The sequence below is a fragment of the Arachis ipaensis genome, chromosome B3 (assembly GCF_059453495.1).
Source record: "Arachis ipaensis isolate K30076 ecotype BB chromosome B3, ASM5945349v1, whole genome shotgun sequence".
Taxonomy (NCBI): domain Eukaryota; kingdom Viridiplantae; phylum Streptophyta; class Magnoliopsida; order Fabales; family Fabaceae; genus Arachis; species Arachis ipaensis.
This window is the reverse complement of record NC_142438.1, coordinates 15,267,737-15,288,629: the sequence shown is the minus strand read 5'-3', so window position 1 is coordinate 15,288,629 and position 20,893 is coordinate 15,267,737. Positions and strand designations below refer to the sequence as shown.

The following is a 20,893-nucleotide window of genomic DNA, read 5'->3' as shown; positions in this document are numbered from 1 at the left end:
AAGAGTTAAGAGATCGATTCACTAAGAAAACAGTGGAATGTTATGGTAGCGCACTCACACTCATCCAGCAAACAGACCCCTTTGATCTCGACACGGTAAGGGTTACGTGGCCACTTCAGGTAGAGCTATAACACGTGTTGCCACCTGATTCTATTCCTCCATACAACGTGTCAGTTACATTGGAGTGTTGCAAACCACCGACTTCTGCATATTCCAAAAACCGAAACAAATCTCCAATCTGCGACATCGTATATACAACAATCCCATCACATCGTTCAACCTTCAAAGTCCATTTTTCATTTCCAATAGTAACAATGATGAACGTATTAGCGTTGAGTCTGTTTTTGACTTCTCTTGCAGGAGCAGGCCTGTTCTCTCCCACGCCGTCCGCAGATCAAAAGCAAGCGGAAAGCACCATTGTCAAAGAAGGCCATCGGGTTGTCGTTGTTGAATTTGATGGAGATGGTCATCAGAACACCAAAATCTCCATTTCACCGGAGCAGCACGCAGAATCCGACCCCGGTGGTGTTCTTCTCAACACCGCCAAGGAGAAGATGAAGGAGGCGGCATCCGTTCTCCCTAACGTGGGACAAGGATTATCCTCCCAAGCACATGATGCCGCCTTCCTCCACGCTTCCAAGGACCTCATTTGTGATGCCTACGGAAAGTGCAAGCATAAGATAGCCAGTGCCGTGGATAAAGCCAAAGACAAAGCCCATGACGTTATAGACCTAGAGAGAGAGTCGTTGGCAAGGAAGAAAGAGGCGGCGCGTGGTGTAGTTGAGAAGGCCAAAGAAACCGTTTACGATAAAGCTCATGATGCAAAGGAGTATACAAAAGAAGCTGTGGAGAAGGCAAAAGAACAAGGGCAAACCCTCAGGAATGATGTGGTTATGAACGTCACGGAAGGAAATGATATGCTTTTGGGGGTTCGGGTAGCCATGAGGCGAGTTGCTGCTGAATATTTGGGATCCATGGACTATTTGGATTCATTAATGGGTGTGGCAAATTTGATGGGGTTTGCAACTGCTTATGGACTGTGTGTTTGGGTTACTTTCTTCTCAAGCTATGTGCTGTCGAGGGTTATGCCGAGACAACAATTTGCGGTGGTACAAAGTAAGATATACCCTGTATATTTCAAAGCTATGGCTTATAGTACTGGGATGGCTTTGGTGGGCCATGTCTTTGGCCATAGGACCAAGGCGCTCTCTCGTAAAGCTGAGATATTTCAAGCTTATAACCTTATTGCTGCACTTTTCACTGTTTTTGCCAATTCTGTTTACTTGGAACCTCGCGCTACTAAGGTATATAACCGTTACTTCTTCCTTCACTTAGATTACAGACTAGTCTCTGCTGACAGTTAAAACCAATTCTCTTTCTTGGAAATATTAATGACAATTAATGATTTCATATGAGCACTTCAGCATCAATGTTTTCCACCTTCGTATTTTGGTATTGAAAGCTGTTAAAAACATTTTAAATACACAAACAAGTTAAGGTTTATATGGTGTTGAAGTAATCATAAAGAGAATGTGGAATCATGTGTCTGCTTATTTTTCGTACACATATCAAGATTTACCTCGTTGAGATTATACTGGTATCAGGATATAATGGTATCAGGGAAGCTTTTTAAAATATGATATTGATTCAATTTTTCTTTTTAATGATTAGCTGATGTTCGAAAGGATGAAACTGGAGAAAGAAGAAGGAAGGGGAAGAGAGGATATGACTGGTGAACATAGCAGAACAGAAGAGCATCAACATCAGCACAGTACTGCTGATCCTAATGAAACCGGCACAAATAGCGCCACCACCCCAGCCTCGGCCTCAGGAGCAGCAACACCCACACGAGGTGCAGAGCAAGATGCATTCAGATCGAAAATTTTCAAGCTTAATGAGAAGCTGAAGAAGTTGAATTCATACTCCTCCATCTTAAACATCCTCACTCTCATGTTTCTTACTTGGCATCTCATCTATTTGGGTCAGCGTGTTCATCACGGCCCATGTTGAGCTAAAAAAAATTTAGCAGTAATGTTTCTTGTGAAGATACGTGTTTGTAAATGTGTGTTTTATGTTTGTGATGACTAGTGTAGTCAATCCGTAGATTTATATCTTTCATAGTTCATAGTTTATTAGTATGTTTATGTTTACGAAGTACGTTATAATATAGTGTTTTTTTCCTCATGATTAATGTGTTATGCTTATATCAATGAGTTTTCACAGTATGGATCATGCTTTAAATAAAGGAACGGTTACATTACCTTCAATCTTTGGTCGGAACTCGGAAGTGACGCATTTGGTTTGCTTTCGTCACTGTTCCTACATCTATTTGTTTGAAATTAATTAAATGGTAAATAAATAAATTATATGCTGCTTTTAGGATTCATTCGCCTCTGATGGTTAAGCAAGTGTCACAAATTTGGTCGGATGAAAATATGCAAATGACGCAAAACTACAAAGGGACTTCTCTACTGAAGTTAATTCATCAAAGAATTTGTTGGGGCAGTCAAACGTAAAAAAACTTGCAAGGTATTTTCAGGTCTTAAAAAGAATTAAGAACCACTCAACATGATCTTATGTATAATCTGTTATGTATAATCTGTTGATTCTCATTGCATGCGGATGCAAACACAAAGCAATCTACTTATATCTATCTACTCCTTTGAACCACACAATTACATCTTTGTTGTTGCTCCGATAGTTCCTGCAATATATATTATAAGTTCATCAATGTAAAATCACTACTCTACTCACAAAGGCAAAAGATTTAATCAAAAATAAAATAAGATGTACCTCAATTTGCTTTTGGAGAGACTTGACATAAGCTACTGCCTCATCTAACATGTCTGCAGTATTAGTTTGCTACAAGAACCAAGCCATCACCAAATCAATATAACCAAAGATTACCACGTATCATCTACAAGTAAATCCAAGAGTCCAAAATTTATGTTATATAACTTATCTTTCATGTTATTTAGATTATTTTTCATTAGTAATAATGTAGACTCAATTACAATTAATTTTGTAATATGAGTACAAAAAGAGTACATAAAATGAATCACCTTTAAAAAAAATAAAAAAAATTGAGTCAAGATTGTTGCTAATGAAAAATAATCTAAATAATATTTTATAACATAAATTAATACTATATACCTGTGAACTCTTGTTTATATTTAAACAAAGGAAAATTAACCAAACGGCAGAACTGAAATGGGAGACAGAGAGTAGAGAAAAACAAGTACAAAACAACAATGAGGCCTATAACAGGAATGTATATTAGTTGGAGCTGATGTTTCAAGAATTCAGTAGCATAGTACTCCAACAAAATTTCTAGTCTTACAGAGCAAGTTTATTCGTGCATTTAACAAACTTCGATAAAATGAGTGGAAAGGAAGTGTCTCCCCTACAAAACCATACAAAGTTTGTTCCAAAATTCGCAAACCATTTCAGAATGTAAAAAGGTAAGTGGTTGACACACAAATATAGAGCCTTTTGTGCCCATAAAAAATCCTTTGTACTCCATTCTATACAGTATCCTTATCTTTTCTTGTACACCAAAATGACAATTTTGCTTGAAATTTTTTTTAACTACCAATTGATCGAATCGAATCAGTAAATGAGTAAGAGTTAAATATTTTATTTATTATTGTATGGACTGCAAAATATTAACAGATTGTTAGTTGAAAAAAAGTTGGTTCACACGCAATTTTTTTCATATACTAACTTGTCATTCTGTTTTATACTTTTATTTGACTGAAATCTTCTCTGTATTTCATTATCTCATGTACAAACAATAATATTTACTAAATTCTATTCGGACATACTCTGCTGCATTATTAATCACATATGTTAATGTAATAAATACCACTAGAAAAAATCTGGTCGTAAATTCGAATAGCTCCAATTATATAATAGAAATGAAATGATTACAAATCCATAAAGTAATATTGTTCCAAATAAATTTCACACGAGAATTCACTTGAAAATGAAGTGAAGTCATGCATTTTGTTTGACATTCCAAAAGAATAGTTTTAGTCTCCACCTATGACTAATCTCAATATAATTATGGCAGTAGCAAAAGCATAAAATATGAAGTTAACAGGAGTGGAAGTAAATTACTAAGCAAGAAGAGTAGTTTAAGATGAAAAGTACACTAACCTTATCCATGTTTGGCACAAGTTCCTGCAGCTTCCTGATACGATCACTGATACGAGTCCTCCGAACCTGCACCATGAGGTCCGAAAAAGAAGCAACAAGAACGCGAATTCTAAGTAAAGGCTTCTTTAGAAAGAGAATTTGAAATGTGATGCTGCAACTGCACATGTATGGCAAGATTGGATTTACCCTTTCAGCAATACTCCTAGGATGAGTAGCACAGCCACGCTTTGCTCGAACTTTCCAAGGCACAGAATCCTTCATAATCTTATTCTCCACTTTCACCCCTCTCTGCTTAATTTCCTAATACATCACCAAAATATTTGAGATAAGTTAAAAGACATCAAGTTAATAGCATGAAATAAGTAACTAACAAAAAGAAAGAGTAATAACTGATTTGAACCTGCGGGATTGGATTATTCGCGCTGCTGTTATCCGGAGAAGCGTAGGCGTAGTCGTAGTCGTAGTTGGAGGATACGTATTGTTGAGAGTAGTCGAATACAAAATCGGCGGGAGAACTATTGTGGCGGAAAACCCCGCTTGTGTCACCGGAAAGAAGCTGAGTGAATCCCTGCTGGTGGATGCTGCTGCTGCTATTCAACGCCGGAGGATCAGCTTCTTCTTCTCCTTCTCCTTCCACTTCTTCCTTGACAAAAATTGATTCTAACCAGCTCGCTGGAGTTGAACGGAACCTGGCAACACCACCGCTGCTACCGCCACCGCCACTGCCACTACTACTGGGCTGCATCGTCAGAGCCTCAATTCTCAACGTTGGCCTCAGGAGTTGCTGTGTTGCTCGTAAGTTAATGAATAAGGAAGGATTCTAGGTTTTAAGTTAACGATGTGTTGTTGTTGGTGGTGTTTCCTGAGGTTGGAGCAACGGAATTGAAATTGAAGGGGGTGGTGGCCTTTTTGTTTTCAACATATATTCTGCACCTACTAATTTTAGCCCTTTTTAACACTAAATCGGTAAATCCACACACATTAAGCATGCAACATAAATTTTTATTACAATAAAAATGAGATTAGAATGAATACAAACAGGAACTCTAGGTTTTTGTTTTGATCTGTGTTCGGTGATGTTACGCAAAAGCGGACGCTAGAGTGCTACACTGTTTCGCTTTATCTTGCCTGGTCTCTTCATGTTCTTCATTTCCATTTATGGACCATCTAATGTGTAGCATATTTGCATGATGAACGGTGGTGGATGCAGTATGTAGGGTCCAACAGCCGCAAAGTTATACACTGCAACTTGTGAAGGAAAGGATAGGATGGGGACATTCGCTCTTCTACTCACTCATTGTCTCTCACGCGCCTTCGTTTCACGCTTATCTCTGCCCCCGCTTAGGTGCATGTACTGAAAAGAGTTTGCTGCTTATTATGCATCTTTATGAACTTCTATTGCCTTAATTTATTAGCCAAATAAACACTACCTACTAACTAGTTGTATTGTTTTGTTTTCATGTGTTGGAAATATGGCTGCTTGCAAATTGCAATACTGTTGTCATTTCTGCAATTCCTTCCATGACCAGCTACCCCTTCGTTTTTATTCTTGGGGCAAAACTTCTTTATTAATAGACAAACCTGGATCCGCAAGCCAACAGACATTTGATACTATTTATGATAGAGTGGTTCAAAGATGACTATTTTAATTTAATTAACAATTTCCTTAAGTAAACAAGAGTGATTTAGTCATTTTAAACAACTATAATTAATAATTATTAATTTTATATTTTTAAAAAATAAAATTTAAATAATTATTAATTAATAATAATAAATTAATATAAAATATAATTTAAAAATATTTATTAATTTGTTGTTGACTAAATTTTTATCAGACGAAATTAATTATCAAAATATACATGAGTCAAATTATCAAACTGGGCCAAATTTTATATAATATATATAATCATTAGTCTTTAAATTAATAACATCACCTTTGGTTTGGGAGTAAGTTAAGACTTGCGTTTTTATCCCAGTTTTGAATCTTAAAATTTTGGAATTAATTCCAACATTTTCAGCACTATTGCATCGTGGACTAGAACGCATGATGAACCAATTCGATGATTTGAAACATTTTGCAGGCGCAACATGCAAAGTAATAAGAGGGCCTGAAATAGCAATTGGCTCATTTTGGGTCTTCTTTTAGACCATAGATATTTTTTTTGAAAATTAATTAATTTTTTATTTATTTAAATAAAAAACTAAGCTATCTTGAATTGGCTTAGTGATAAGTTTAGTAATCCTTTTAAGCAAGTTCTGAAAGTTTGCTATAATTGTTGTGCACGTGATTTGCAAAATAATTGGAAAGCAAACTTTGACTGTATTACTCCGGCAAGTATGCGTATGTCCGACTTTCCTATGTTTTATTCCGACGTGACTAATTGCCTTGATAATGAATGAGTACAGTACGTTTCAGTCCTCCATTCCAAACCCATATCCGAGGAGGCTTCCTCAGCATTGGAAGCTCCTCTGCTTGCTGACACTGATGATACCGTAAACGGCGCCGTTGACTACAAGGGACGACCTTCCATCAGATCCAAATCTGGCTCTTGGAGATCTGCTCGCTTTATCATAGGTGTGTATCTACGTATTTTCCTTCTTCCTCTCTCTTGAATTCTCGTTCCTACAAGTTACCGATTCAGTTCAATTAATTGTTCTTCAGGTGTGGAAGTGAGGAGAGGGTGGCATTCTATGGGATTCAGGGGAACCTGATATCGTATCTTACAGGGCCGCTGCAGCAGAGCACGGCGGCCGCAGCCGAAAATGTAAACATATGGTCGGGAGCATCCTCCCTGCTTCCCCTCTTTGGAGCAATCGTCGCCGATTCCTATCTTGGACGCTACCGCACTATCATTCTCGCCTCCCTCGTCTGCATTTGGTCAGTCTCACCGCTATTCCCCTTTCTCCCCTCCTCTAACCTAAAATACTCCATCTACATACACTAATCACAATTAGTAAGTAATTAAGCGATTAGCAAATGCTGTGAGTGCACCTTTAGTAATTTGTAGTATGCCCCTGTCTTCAAGCTTTTAATATATCCATGCATGTCACTATTGTGTTGTTAACTTGTTGTCGCATCTAATACATTTTCATTGCTTCTCAAAATGTGTTCGTACCTATGGAAGGTTACGAGCTGATGAGTTTTCGGGGCCCTGACGTGAGCTGTGTGGACATCAGGCCGGGAGGGCAGGGCAGTCAGTAGTGCGCTTAGGATGATTGTAGATTTGTAGTGATCCAAAAATGTAGCTTACCTCGAGGTTCTCCTCACTCTGTATTATACTGCTGCTATGTAACCGTCAGGCATTTCAGAGAGTCAGAACCTGAAAAAGAATGATCAATTTTGGGTTATTATGTAACTTTTTACGCTAATCTTTATCATAATTATCAAACATAAATGACATGGGTTAGGATCGTTAACAATATCAGCTATGCTTCCTTCTCTCAACAATCCGGAGTGCCAAGTTGGCAGGAAACTGGGATCATGCGCAACTGAAACTCAAGTAATCTTGTTCTTTATCTCACTTTATCTGGTGGCCATTGGACAAGGTGGACATAAGCCCTGTGTTCAGGCATTTGGAGCCGATCAATTTGATGAACAGCATCCGAAGGAGCTCAAGGATAGAAGCTCGTTCTTTAACTGGTGGTATTTCACAATGTGTGCAGGTTGCATGGGAACTCTTTGGATTTTGAACTATATACAGGACAACCTTAGTTGGGTCGTTGGATTTGGAATCCCTTGTGCGGTGATGATCATTGCATTGCTTGTTTTCATTCTTGGAACATGGACCTACAGGTTTAACGTCAAGGGCCATGGCAAGAGCCCTTTTCTCAGAATTGGTCGTGTCTTTGTTACAGCTGCGGGAAATCGGCAAGCAGAAACCATCCAAGAGGAAACTAGTGGAACACTCCCTCCTCAAATTTCCCAACAGTTCAAGTAAGGATTAAAACATGCTAATTTCGTAGTCCTTTATTTTATTACAAATTAGTAGTAGTCTTGAAGCAGCAACTACCACCACAATGAAATTCTTGAGTTTTGCTTCTACATTAAGCGTTGGAGGCTTGGAGCATTAAATTGTTATTGAACCGTCATCTTGCTCATATCCGAATGTTTTATTTGCTTCTAGTTTTGACTATATGCCATGCCATCTGAAGCTGCCTGAATCTATCCTAGTGTAATTGTGTACATAGAGTAACATTATTTGAACAAATCTTTGTTTTTCCTACTCTGATATTTCACTACATATATAGCCTCATTTCTTTGGATACGAAATATCATAGCTCCGTTGATGAATTTTTCAACACTGGCAGCTTCCTCAACAAAGCATTATTAGCACCAGACTGTTCCATCAAAGAAGGGAATGTCGCGGGTAGCGTCGTGGAGGTGGAAGAAGCAAAGGCAGTACTAAGGCTGGTTCCTATTTGGGCAACAACTCTGCCGTTCGCTATTGTGTTTGCTCAAGCCCCTACCTTCTTCACGAAGCAAGGATTTACGTTGGATCGCACCATATTTCCGGGCTTTGACATACCTGCTGCTTCTCTTCAAACGCTTATTGCACTTGCCATTGTTGTCATCAGTCCCATCTATGACCGCATATTTGTGCCAATAGCTAGAGCCATCACCAGGCAACCCTCCGGCATCACAAAGCTACAAAGAATTGGGATTGGGATTTTTATATCGATATTTAATGTAATATTTGCGGCTCTTGTTGAGATGAAAAGACTGCAAACAGCACAAGAGTTTGGTCTTGTTGATGAACCGGATGCAACCATTCCCATGAGTATGTGGTGGTTGATTCCCCAGTACCTCTTGCTTGGAGCTGCAGAAGTTTTCACCATGGTTGGTCTGCAGGAGTTTTTCTATGATCAGGTTCCCGATGAACTACGAAGCATGGGTCTTGCTCTGTACTTGAGCATCTTTGGTGTGGGAAACTTTCTAAGCGGCTTTCTGATTTCGGTTATTGAAGGAGTGACAGGCAGCGATGGACATGACAGTTGGTTTGCTGATAATCTGAATAAGGCGCATCTTGATTACTTCTACTGGCTACTTGCTGCCCTTAGTGTCATCGGATTTACTCTCTTCATTTGCTTTGCAAAATCCTACGTTTATAATCACAAACGGATTTCTCGAGGATAACCCACTTATTGTTTTTTTACTTTTTTCTCGTTTTGCTGGGAGGAATAATTATTTCTACTACTGAAGCGACTAAGGTTTACCCAACCCCTAATCCCCTATACCACCAACTATTATTTTTGCCAAAGGCAGTAAGAGGAGGGGGAGAATAAACACATTTCAAACTCGAGTGAGATTTACAAGAGACTTCGTGTGTGCTTGTCCCGTTTGTATAAAATAAAGGGAGTCACTTATATAAAGATGTTAAAAACGTTTTTTTTAATATATTTTTTAAAAATTAAAATTTAACACATATAATCAACTAAATTGTATTATTTTTATTAAAATTAGACTAAATAAATCAGTTTAGAAAAAAATTAATAAATTAAATTTTAAATTGGTATAAATTAATAATTTTTTATAAAAAAATTACTACAATATCCCTATTATAAAACACAACTAAAATATTTTTATTATATATATATATATATATTGAAAACTTTAAATTCTAACCCTATAACCATAGAGAAGAAAAGGGCTAGAATTTAGAATTATCAAAATTAATATACATAATAAGAGTATTTTAGTCATTTTATATAATAAAGGTATTGTAGTAATTTTTTATGAAAAAATAATATTAATTTAGACGGATTCAAAATTTGATTAACTATTTTTCGGTCAAATTAATTTGTCTGACCTAATTTTGACAAAAATAATATAATTTAAGTGATTATATGTGTTAAATTTTAATTATTAAAAAAATATCTTTAAAAAAAGACGTTTTCTGTGTCTTCATGGGAGCATTCCCTTGTATAAAAGTGATTTTGCAAATTTAATTTTAATGAAAAGTAAGTTTGCGTTAACGTGATTTATGTTTGGCAATCTTTATATCAAAATAGATTATAGTAAAATAAATGTTATTTGGAATATACTACTCAAAATCACTTTTAAATGAAAAATTACTAAAAGAGACATCAATTTAAATAATTTTTTATATTATTCTATCATTTTACTTTAGATAATTGAATAAATCTTATTAATTTATTTTATAATAAAATTAATATTTACTTACTAAATTAAAATAACATATAAAAAATTGATAAAATATATTTTAACACGTAAAAATACTAAAAGGAGTACTATACATCTTATAATGTCAAACAAAATGAAAATATTCTATATTATTTTAGTACTGTTATTATTCTTTAATTTAGTATCATTTTAGTCACAAAAAAAAAAATTTAGTATCATTTTGGATTATAAATTTTTATAATTAGCATATAATAAAAACGAAAATAAAGTACAATAGAAACAAAAAAATTCCATACAAACATAGAATATAATAATTACAACTAACAACATATATCATATGAACAAAAAAATTACAATAAGAAGTAAATAAAATTCATATGAATAAAACTAAATAAAAAAATAAAAAATTTTATACACAACATAAATATAGTACAATAAAGAATAGAAAAAAAATTTATATAAACAAAAAATAATAAAAATATCATAAAAATTAATAAAAATAAAAATTTATATCAACAATAGTTGTCATATGAATAAAAAATACAATAAAAATATGACATTAGAACACTAAAAAATAATATCAGAATATAAAAGTAATATAAAAAATATTTATATATAAATAAAAAATACAATAAAAAACATAAAAATCAAAATATGAAAGAGAGTACTAAAAGTAATAAAAAAATTAAAATATTTATCTTGTTAGTGAAAGATTTTGATGAAAAAAAAAATTGGAACCAAGAACATATACAAAGAATTATTGTAAAAATTATATAGTTATTTACATTATTTTTACAGAAGAAAATAAATGATACAAATTAATAGAAGAGGAATAATTTTCTTACTTAATTTTTCAATTGTAATTAGTTTTCCCTAACATAAATATAAAAGCTAAAATTTGTAACTTTCTATAAACCTACGTTTAGATACAAAAATCACTTCTGAATTTAAAATTTCAAAGAGTTGCCAAATATAAAAATGGAATCGTTCAAAGCACTTACCCAAACTTCTATGGTTGAACTGTATGTTCACTGCACAAACGATACACATTTTATGTAAAAGAAAATTGCAAATAGATTAAATTTGGATATATTGTCCATGTATCCAATTTCCACATGTGTATGGCATTGGACATCCGTCAGTACAAAATTAACCCAAATAATTAGGCATGGACCTACATATATTGCGGATATTTATTAAAGTTGAGAGGGACAATTTCATAGTAAGGCTGATCATGTGGACGTGGTTGGTGTATTTCAACTCTTCAAGCAACCATATAATAAAGGAAGGGGATAAAATAAAAGGAAAAAACAAAGTTATGTCCCAATGTGCATAGGTTTTAGAATAATTTATATGGGACTTTTATACTTACTAAATTTTACAATGCAAATTTAAACGTAGTAAAAATATGCTTTTTAAAAAGGTGATGTTTTCTAATTTGTAGATAACTGGTTTTTTAAATAAAAAAAAAAAATCGTTAGCGACTAGATTCCCTAGTCCCTACTCCTACTTGGTCTTAGAGTTGTCGTTTCCAGTTTCTAAAAATAAGAAATAAAGAACTGTATGATACATGATTTGCAAAAGAATTGGAAAGCAAACTTTGACTGTATTACTCCAGCAACTATGCCTTTGTCTGACTTTCCTCACTTTTTATACTAACTGTGACTCGACGATTTTTAGTATGCGATGATGATGAGAGTACAACACACCGGCACCAATTAATTATTCAGCTTCAGTCCTCCATTCCAAACCATCGATGGCCATATCCGGGGAGGTTTCCTCAGAATTGGAAGCTCCTCTGGTTGCTGACACAGATAATACCGTGAACGGCGCCGTTGACTACAAGGGACGACCTTCCATCAGATCCAAATCTGGCTCGTGGAGATCTGCTCGCTTTATCATAGGTATGTATCTACGAATTCTCCTTCTTCCTCTCTCTTGAATTCTCGTTCCTAAAAGTTAGCGATTCAGTTCAATTAATTGTTCTTCAGGTGTGGAAGTGGCAGAGAGGGTGGCGTTCTATGGAATTGAGGCGAACCTGATATCGTATCTTACGGGCCCGCTGAAGCAGAGCACGGCGGCCGCAGCCGAAAATGTCAACATATGGTCGGGAGCATCCTCCCTGCTTCCCCTCTTTGGAGCATTCATCGCCGATTCCTACCTTGGACGTTACCGCACTATCATTCTCGCCTCCATCATCTATATTTTGGTCAGTTCTCATCGCTATCCCGGCCCCCTTTCTCCCCTCCTCTAACCTAAATAGTAAATACTCTATTTGACTATCTACATACATTAATCTTTATTTATCAAACCCTTCGTCCTTTTTTTTTTCCAAAGTCACCTAATTTTATTCATGTTCATGAAATGAAAAAAATATATACGTGTCCATATATCAAATCTTTCGTCCCTTAATTAAGCCATTTCACCTGATAAGTTTGATCTTAAACTTTTTTTATTTAATAAATATAAAATAATATATTAAAAATTTAATTTTTTTTATATTTTAATAAAAAATTTTAATTTATAATTTTAATATATATCTTTAGAATACAAAATAAATAAATTTTTTAAAATATTATATATTAAAATATATTTATACATGTAAATATTAATATGTTATATTTTTAAAAATCTATTAATATTTTTTTATAACATCTTTTAATTTTTATATAATAAAATTTATCGATTTATAAAAAATATCATATTTAATGTGCATATAATTATTAGGCTCGTTTTAGATGCATCTCTTTTAATATACAATTATGTTACATATATACTAAATCAGCTATTAAAATAAATTATTAATATAAAATATATATTAAACTATAAAACATATATTAAAAAAATTTAAACAATATATATTTATTTATAAAAAATATTAAAATATTATTAAAATTTATTATTTTTAATTATTAATTAATTATTAATATTTAAAAATATAAAATAAATATATTATTAAATTTTTAAATTAAAAATATTAAATTAATAATTAAATAATAATAAAAATAATAAATTCTGACCATTTTTAATATTTTTTATTTATAAATATATAATAATTAATTTTAATATATAAATATTTTTTTTTCATTCGTGTTGTTTTCGCATCTAATACATTTTCATTGCGTCTCAAACTGGTAAGCTAAAATGGATGGGATATGGGAAGATATTACGAAAAAAAAGCAAAATTTTATTGATAGGACTAATTATCGCACTATTTTAATTATTGATTTATTAATTTATTAATTTAATCGATTTAATTATAGTTAGAAATTATTTTTAATATGAAAATGGAGATGGTATTGCACAATACGCTGCGACGTGTCCAACACGCTCCTCACGTGTTGGTCAGGATGCTGCCACGTGTCCAACACGTCCCCACGTGTTGCACCACGCCCTCCACGTGTTGACTTTTCAACTACAAAATCCACCCATAATTACACTAAATAATCCCATTCCCCAAAAAAATACCAATATTTTTTCCATACAAAAAAAATCAGCCAATTATAGTTTGATCAGAAAAATTATTTTATAATAAAATAATAAATAAAATATAAATAAAATACTAAAATATAATTATAATTTAATATAAAATTTAAAATATTATCTAAAATTAAAACGCAAAAAAGATCAACAAGAGCTGTCTTATCACGTAAATTATTAAACTTAAAAAAGAATTTAGAAGGATTTTTAATTTTTTATTCTATTACTCAACTCGAAAATGCACTTCAATATGCATCATAATAATAATAATTGAGAAATCATATGCACTGAAAGTAAATAAATATTCTTGCTCTGATTAATGAATTATTTTTTATATTAGTATTGTAGATTTCTTATTCTTTTTAATTTAAATTTTAAAAATATTCGTAAAATAAAATCTTAATTTTAAATATTAAACTATAATTCTATAATAAAAACTATCATTAAATTGACAAAATAAATGACTAAGAAGCAAGAATATTCATTAGATGTTAACGGTTGTTATTCCATGTCGAATTCTATTCTATCTAAATTGAAATAATTTAACTCAAAACAACGAAAAATGAAATTGTGTTTCATTCTTCAAATTTTCCTTGGTGTGTGGTCTTTGGTTTTTACACAAGAATGGAAGTAAATAAGATGTTAAATTCGAATTATCTAAAGTATGATTTACATTTTCTGATAAATATTAAAATGTGAATTATGCACATTCATGGGTCTGGTCTCTGGAAAAGTAGGCGTTGACGCTATCGTTTTGGTCGCAGAAGTAGGCATTAACAACGTTGCTGACGTTTTTTTTTTTTTTTTTGTCAATAAATTAGACAACTCCAATCCTAGCTTACACATTCACACACCCACTCTCACACACTAACTTAGCCACCAACCACTGCTAGGTTTCGAACTTTTGTGACTTTGGATTGAGGCAAATACTTTTGCCACTGAACCACATGCCTCAGCCACACGTTGCTGACGTATTTTCGACCCGGGACCATATGCAAATTCTCACTATTGGGCTATAATATCCAATTATTTGAAGGGTTTAGTAGCCCTTTCACTTTGGGGGCTGAGCCCATTAGAAATATTACCAATTCATAGTTAATGACTTGTTTCACTATGTCGACAAAAAAAAAAAACGTTTTAATTGTTTAGATATAAATTCGGGTTTGAGGTTATAGAACCCATAATAGCAGTAGTGCGTATGGATTTAAATTCACTCTAATTTTTTAATTTTATTTGAGAGGATAAAGTGTGATCTCTCACAATTTATTTCATAGATAGAACTAAGAAAATAGGTAAGATTAAAAAAAAATATAAAAAAAAACAATTCCAGAATAAAAAATTACACTTTATCTTCTAAAATAAAAATTTAAAATTTAAAAAATCTAAATTCAAGTGTATAAGTGTGTGATATAAAAGACTAAAAGATATATATATATATATATATATATATATATATATATATATATATATATATGGGTAATTCCCTGTAATACTTTAATAGTGAATGGAATGCACAGCTTATGTGGCAATCATGTGCCACACTCAACCTAATTTGGTTTTTATTTACATCTTTGTTATCCTCCTCTTTTTTTCCTTTCTTTTCACCACAGGATCTTCTTGTCATCCCCCTCTCTTCTTCTCTCATCTTTAACTTTTCCATGTCTCTCTCTCCCTCTCTTTCAACCTACTTTCTCCCACCCTCGGTTAGGGGTGCACATAGGGACGGGTGAAAATTGAATTCGTCTTAATTCGGATTCGACTCTAAGTAATGAATGTGTCTATTTTTGATACTCTTATCTAATCCTAGATCCAATGAAATCATATTATTTTCGGGTCATACTAAAATCGAGTCTCAACCGAATAAAATACGGGTCTTGATAAATTTTATGTCAAAAATTATGATTTACTCATTTATAAAGAAAAAAAAAATACTTGTTATAGAAAAGTTAATAACCATACTTGAATTTGAATTTGTTCATAAATTATAATTTTATGCTTTTTTGATCTATTTTCTAATTCAACAAATGTAATTAAAAATAAAATAATAAGCTTATAATTAATATAACATAATATTAGAATTAATTTAAAACATATATACCTTTTTTAATCCCCTAAGATGCACATGGGCCGGATGAGGTTGGGTGAAGCATTGACCCGTACCCGACCCTAAATAATGACTGAGTCTAATTTTGAGACTCTTACCCAACCCTAAACCCAATAAAATCACACCAAATTAACCCCAAAGTATTTGGGTCCGAACTGATTTTTCGGGTCGGGTCGGGTCATGTGCATCCCTACCCTCGGCGGAACTATGCAGTTGTGCAAGATGGACCGAGAGGAGAGAGATGAGAGGATGTAGGAGAGCTGGTGGAGGATAGGAGAAAGTAGGTCAAAGGAAGGGGAAAGAAGAACGAAGAGTTGAGGATAAAAAGAGAGGAGAGAGGGATGACAAGAAGAGCCTAAAGAAAAAGAGTACGGTGGAGAGGGAGGAGAATGAGAGGAGGGTGACAAAGGTGTAAGGTGTGGGATCAAGGAGGGACCAAATTGGGTCCAGCATGGTACATAATAGTCACACATAAGCACTGAAACAGTAAGTTATTACCGAAAATGAATTCAGGGATCACCATGGTATCCCGAGCTCAATCCGGAGGACCAATACAGTGAAATTGAAACTTTTTGAGTACCAAATTGAATAACCCGGTAAATTTTAAGATTATTATAGGAATTTACTCTATAAATTTAATAGATTTTGATAAAAATATAAATAAAATAGAAAAAAAAAGTATAGGTAGATAATGAAAATACTAAACAATGTGAACAATGGATATATATTGGATGTTCAATTCACTAAGTATGCGAATGGTTATCCTAATATTAAGATTTAGGTGAGTAATTTGGAGGTGTAGTGTGTTTTTAGTTTTTTACTTTATTGGGTCAATTTTAGAGTCCATTGTTCACATTGTTTATAAAAGCCATTGTCTACCTAACAAAGTTCAATAGAAAAAACTTGCCTAATTAATAATTATCCGTTTTTCTAAGACTGGGCATATACAATCTTAGAATGCAATTTTCGAATGGAGACCACTTTAATAAAAACACTAAAAATGTCTTTTTTAAGGATGTTTATATATGTCATGTTATTATTGGACATCTTTATTAAGCCGGTTAATAATTTATTTTTTAATAAACTAGAACAAAATCAGTTTATTATAGCAACAATAATAAACTCAATTGTTTGTATTATAATTATTAGACCCGGTTTGATCCGATCGAATTACATAATCTAAATCGAATATCTTTAAATTTTTTGATAAAAAGACAAATATATCTCTGGCTTTTTGTTTTGTAGATATTTGAATTCCTAAAAATTTAAAAATACAATTAGATCCCTAAAAAAAATTGGATTTATTGTTATTGTTATAAAAAAAATCGGTTTTATTCTAATTTATTAAGAAATTCAAAAATAACCGGTTTATTAATACGTCCAATAATAATGCAGCACGTAAACGTATTTACAAAAAGACGTTTTACGCGTCTTTATACCAGCATCCCCTTTCTGAATATCCTAAACATGTTTTTCAGATCAAGGGTTAATGTGTAAAAAATCAATTATGTTATAACTATTTAAAAATTTTAACTATTTAAATAGAATACATGTGAAAATATAAAGTATTTTTTGTATACAAAGTATTTTTGGCAAAAATATACCCGCAACAGTTTAATTTCACATTGTCGGAACCGGAAAAATGACTTAAGAAAACCTGAAAAAGAAGGATCAATTTTGGGTTAATCATGCAAGTTTTTATGCTAATAATTATCATGATTATCTAATATATGAATGACAGGGGCTAGGATTGTTAACACTATCAGCGTTGCTTCCTTCTCTCATCAATTCGGAGTGCCAGGTTGGCAGCAAATTGGGATCATGCTCTACGGAATCTCAAGTAATCTTGTTCTTCATCTCACTTTATCTGGTGGCCATTGGGCAAGGTGGACATAAGCCCTGTGTTCAGGCATTCGGAGCAGACCAATTTGATGAACAGCATCCGAAGGAGCTCAAAGATAGAAGCACATTCTTTAACTGGTGGTATTTCACAATGTGTGCAGGTTGCATGGGAACTCTCTGGATTTTGAACTATATACAGGACAACCTTAGTTGGGTCGTTGGATTTGGAATCCCTTGTGCTGTGATGATCATTGCATTGCTTGTTTTCTATCTGGGAACATGGACCTACAGGTTTAACATCAAGGGCCATGGCAAGAGCCCCTTTGTCAGAATTGGTCGTGTCTTTATTACAGCCGCAAGAAATCGCCAAGCAACAGCCATCCAAGAGGAAACTGGGGGAACACTCCCTCCAAAAAGTTCCCAACAGTTCAAGTAAGGATTAAAACTTACCAATTTTTAAGTCCTTATTACAATACTCATAGGTTTTCTTGAAGCAGCCACTACTGCTACTACCATGAAATACATGCATTAAGATCATCTTGCTCATGTCCGAAGGATTAATTTGCTTCTAGCTTTGACAATATGCCATCTGAAGATGCCTGAATCCGTCGTAGTGTAACTGTACATAGAGTAACATTATTTGAACAAATCTTTGTTTTTCCGACTTTGCTATTTTACTACATATAGAGCCTCATTTCTTTGGATATGAAATATTATAATTCCATTGATGAAGTTGTTACTCTTTTTTAACATTGGCAGCTTCCTCAACAAAGCATTAATAGCACCAGACTGTTCCACCAAAGAAGGGGAGGTCACATGTAGTGTCGTGGAGGTGGAAGAAGCAAAGGCGGTACTAAGGCTGGTTCCTATTTGGGCAACAACTCTGCCGTTTGCTATTGTGTTTGCTCAATCCCCTACCTTCTTCACGAAGCAAGGATTTACACTGGACCGCAACATATTTCCAGGCTTTGACATACCTGCAGCTTCTCTGCAAACCCTTATCACACTTGCCATTATTGTCATCAGTCCCATCTATGACCGCATATTTGTGCCAATAGCAAGAGGAATCACTGGGCGACCCTCCGGCATCACAATGCTGCAAAGAATTGGGATTGGGATTTTTATATCGATATTTACTGTCATAATTGCGGCCCTTGTTGAGATGAAAAGACTGCAAACAGCACAAGAGTTTGGACTTGTTGATGAACCGGATGTAACCATTCCCATGAGCATGTGGTGGTTGATTCCCCAGTACTTCTTGCTTGGAGCTGCACAAGTCTTCACCATGGTTGGTCTGCAGGAATTTTTCTATGATCAGGTCCCGAACGAACTGCGAAGCATGGGACTTGCTCTGTACTTGAGCATCTTTGGTGTGGGAAGCTTTCTAAGTAGCTTTCTGATTTCAGTTATCGAAGAAGTGACAGGCAGAGATGGACATGAAAGTTGGTTTGCTAATAATCTGAATAAGGCGCATCTTGATTACTTCTACTGGCTACTTGCTGCCCTTAGTGTCATCGGATTCAGTCTCTTCATTTGCTTTGCAAAATCCTACATTTATAATCACAAAGGAATTTCTCGAGGATAACCCACTTCATATATATTTTGTCGTTCTGCAAGGATTAATGCTTATTTCTGCTACTCAGGCAACCAAGGTTTACCCAACCCCTATGCCACGAACTATAAATTTTACCAAAGTTAGCAAGAGGAGGGTGAGAATAGACCCACACTTGAAGCTTAAGTGAGATTTACAGGAGACTTCATCATTAAATTGTATGTTCAACTGCACAAACCATAGCCATGTAAAAGCAAATTGCAATTAGATTAAATTTCATGAAGATCATATATATTAACAAATGAAAAATTATTGTAGTTGAGAATATTATTGTTTGATGCGTCTTGAATTGTTAAACTATATTATTGTTTTGGGTGGAAACATCTTTTTGGCATATAACTCATTAAGGATGTGCTTCACTGTCCAAACTTTTCTAGTAGAACTCGTAGTTAAAATGGTGGAAGTAACTCCAAACTATAATTCAGTTGAGAGTATTATTTGTAGAAAACTCTTCCATAACTATAGTTGGAGTTGCACAAAAAATAGGTGAAAGTGTGGAACTATATTTGCAAAAGATATTTGCATATTTAAGTCGGTAGGTATTACAAACATATAATATATAATTCTATAGATATAGAACCTTACAAAGTAGCAGATATCATATACATGAAATTATATGCTATAGGATATATGCTGAGTTCACAATAGAACTTATAGTGATTAGATATTCGATTCTTAGTTGAGATGTAGCGCCTTGTAATTTGCAGGCATTTGGTTGTTGTCGTTGTTGAGCTATTCTTCATACTAAGAGGAATGGCGACAGCAGACACCTACAAAAACACTTCGACGCTCAAGTTAGTAAGAGTAGAAAATGAGTATAATGCAATTTAGAGTGAATAGTGTATCTTTTATGTAGTTAGGATTTTGTATTTATAGAGTGTTACCTCTTAAAAGAGATTGAGATATTTGCCTGATCTTTTGGTAACCACCTTAGTTTGTTTCTGAGTGGGTTGTTAAGAACGAGATTCTCTCTAACTAAAAATGAGTCACGTTTATTATTCTATTTGAATTTCGATTTAGGCATAATTGGGTCAGAATCACAGTCCCAAACTTGTCCTGTGATATTTTTCAATACGACGAGGTAAGCTTTTGAATTTTGTAGAACTATACATCGGAATAGTGATAATAATAGTAGTAACTCTCAAGCGCAACTTGTTGTCCTTTGAACAATAATAGTCATGTTTGGAAATAATTTGAGGTAAATAATAAAGTAAAAGAAATTTGAGAGTGATTATGAATAATGGTTAAATAATGAGATAAGGATTAACTCCCATTCTCTGGTGTGATTGAAGTATATGAAATGTAAAATTTGATGAAGTAATGGAAAGAATAATTAATTTGTGCAAAATAAATAAAATAGAAAAAAATGTGAAGTGCCTTTAATAAAATAAAAGAATAATATTTGAAATAAGTAATAAATGGAGTAAAACTCTAAAATAGTCCCTCAGATTGAGTCCGTGCACCAATGTTACCTCTGACTTTCGAAATGCTCTAATTGCACCCTTCAGATTGAGCTCCGTGCGAAATCCTGGTCCTTCCACCCAATTCCGGCGTG

The 20,893-nt window shown here is 33.7% G+C and overlaps 4 protein-coding genes across 5 annotated transcripts; 3 read left to right on the top strand and 1 right to left on the bottom strand.

Moving 5' to 3' along the window:
- Positions 1-232: 232 nt before the first annotated feature.
- LOC107629765 (uncharacterized) lies at positions 233-2,225 on the top strand. Its single transcript, XM_016332648.3, has 2 exons — positions 233-1,304; positions 1,672-2,225. Exons 1-2 carry the CDS (start codon positions 315-317, stop codon positions 2,008-2,010), a joined length of 1,329 nt encoding a protein of 442 aa, XP_016188134.1. The 5' UTR covers positions 233-314; the 3' UTR covers positions 2,011-2,225.
- Positions 2,226-2,343: 118 nt separating this feature from the next.
- On the bottom strand, positions 2,344-5,284 carry LOC107634207 (transcription factor bHLH81). Its single transcript, XM_016337778.3, has 5 exons — positions 4,559-5,284; positions 4,345-4,458; positions 4,159-4,224; positions 2,794-2,862; positions 2,344-2,704 (listed from the first exon to the last, which is right to left on the bottom strand). Exons 1-5 carry the CDS (start codon positions 4,901-4,903, stop codon positions 2,651-2,653), a joined length of 648 nt encoding a protein of 215 aa, XP_016193264.2. The 5' UTR covers positions 4,904-5,284; the 3' UTR covers positions 2,344-2,650.
- A 904-nt stretch (positions 5,285-6,188) lies between these two features.
- On the top strand, positions 6,189-9,352 carry LOC107629764 (protein NRT1/ PTR FAMILY 5.10-like). Of its 2 annotated transcripts, none has more exons than XM_088508646.1 (4): positions 6,189-6,733; positions 6,821-7,036; positions 7,822-8,092; positions 8,467-9,352. In XM_088508646.1, the coding sequence occupies exons 3-4, from the start codon at positions 7,827-7,829 to the stop codon at positions 9,290-9,292; spliced, it is 1,092 nt and encodes a 363-aa protein (XP_088364772.1). In that variant the 5' UTR covers positions 6,189-6,733; positions 6,821-7,036; positions 7,822-7,826; the 3' UTR covers positions 9,293-9,352. The 2 variants fall into 2 exon arrangements, with proteins under 2 accessions (XP_088364772.1, XP_016188133.1); XM_016332647.3 differs by having other exon boundaries at positions 6,190-6,733; positions 7,284-8,092.
- A 2,256-nt stretch (positions 9,353-11,608) lies between these two features.
- On the top strand, positions 11,609-19,659 carry LOC107629763 (protein NRT1/ PTR FAMILY 5.10). Its single transcript, XM_016332646.3, has 4 exons — positions 11,609-12,204; positions 12,292-12,509; positions 17,626-18,158; positions 18,486-19,659. Exons 1-4 carry the CDS (start codon positions 12,057-12,059, stop codon positions 19,309-19,311), a joined length of 1,725 nt encoding a protein of 574 aa, XP_016188132.1. The 5' UTR covers positions 11,609-12,056; the 3' UTR covers positions 19,312-19,659.
- Positions 19,660-20,893: the final 1,234 nt, after the last annotated feature.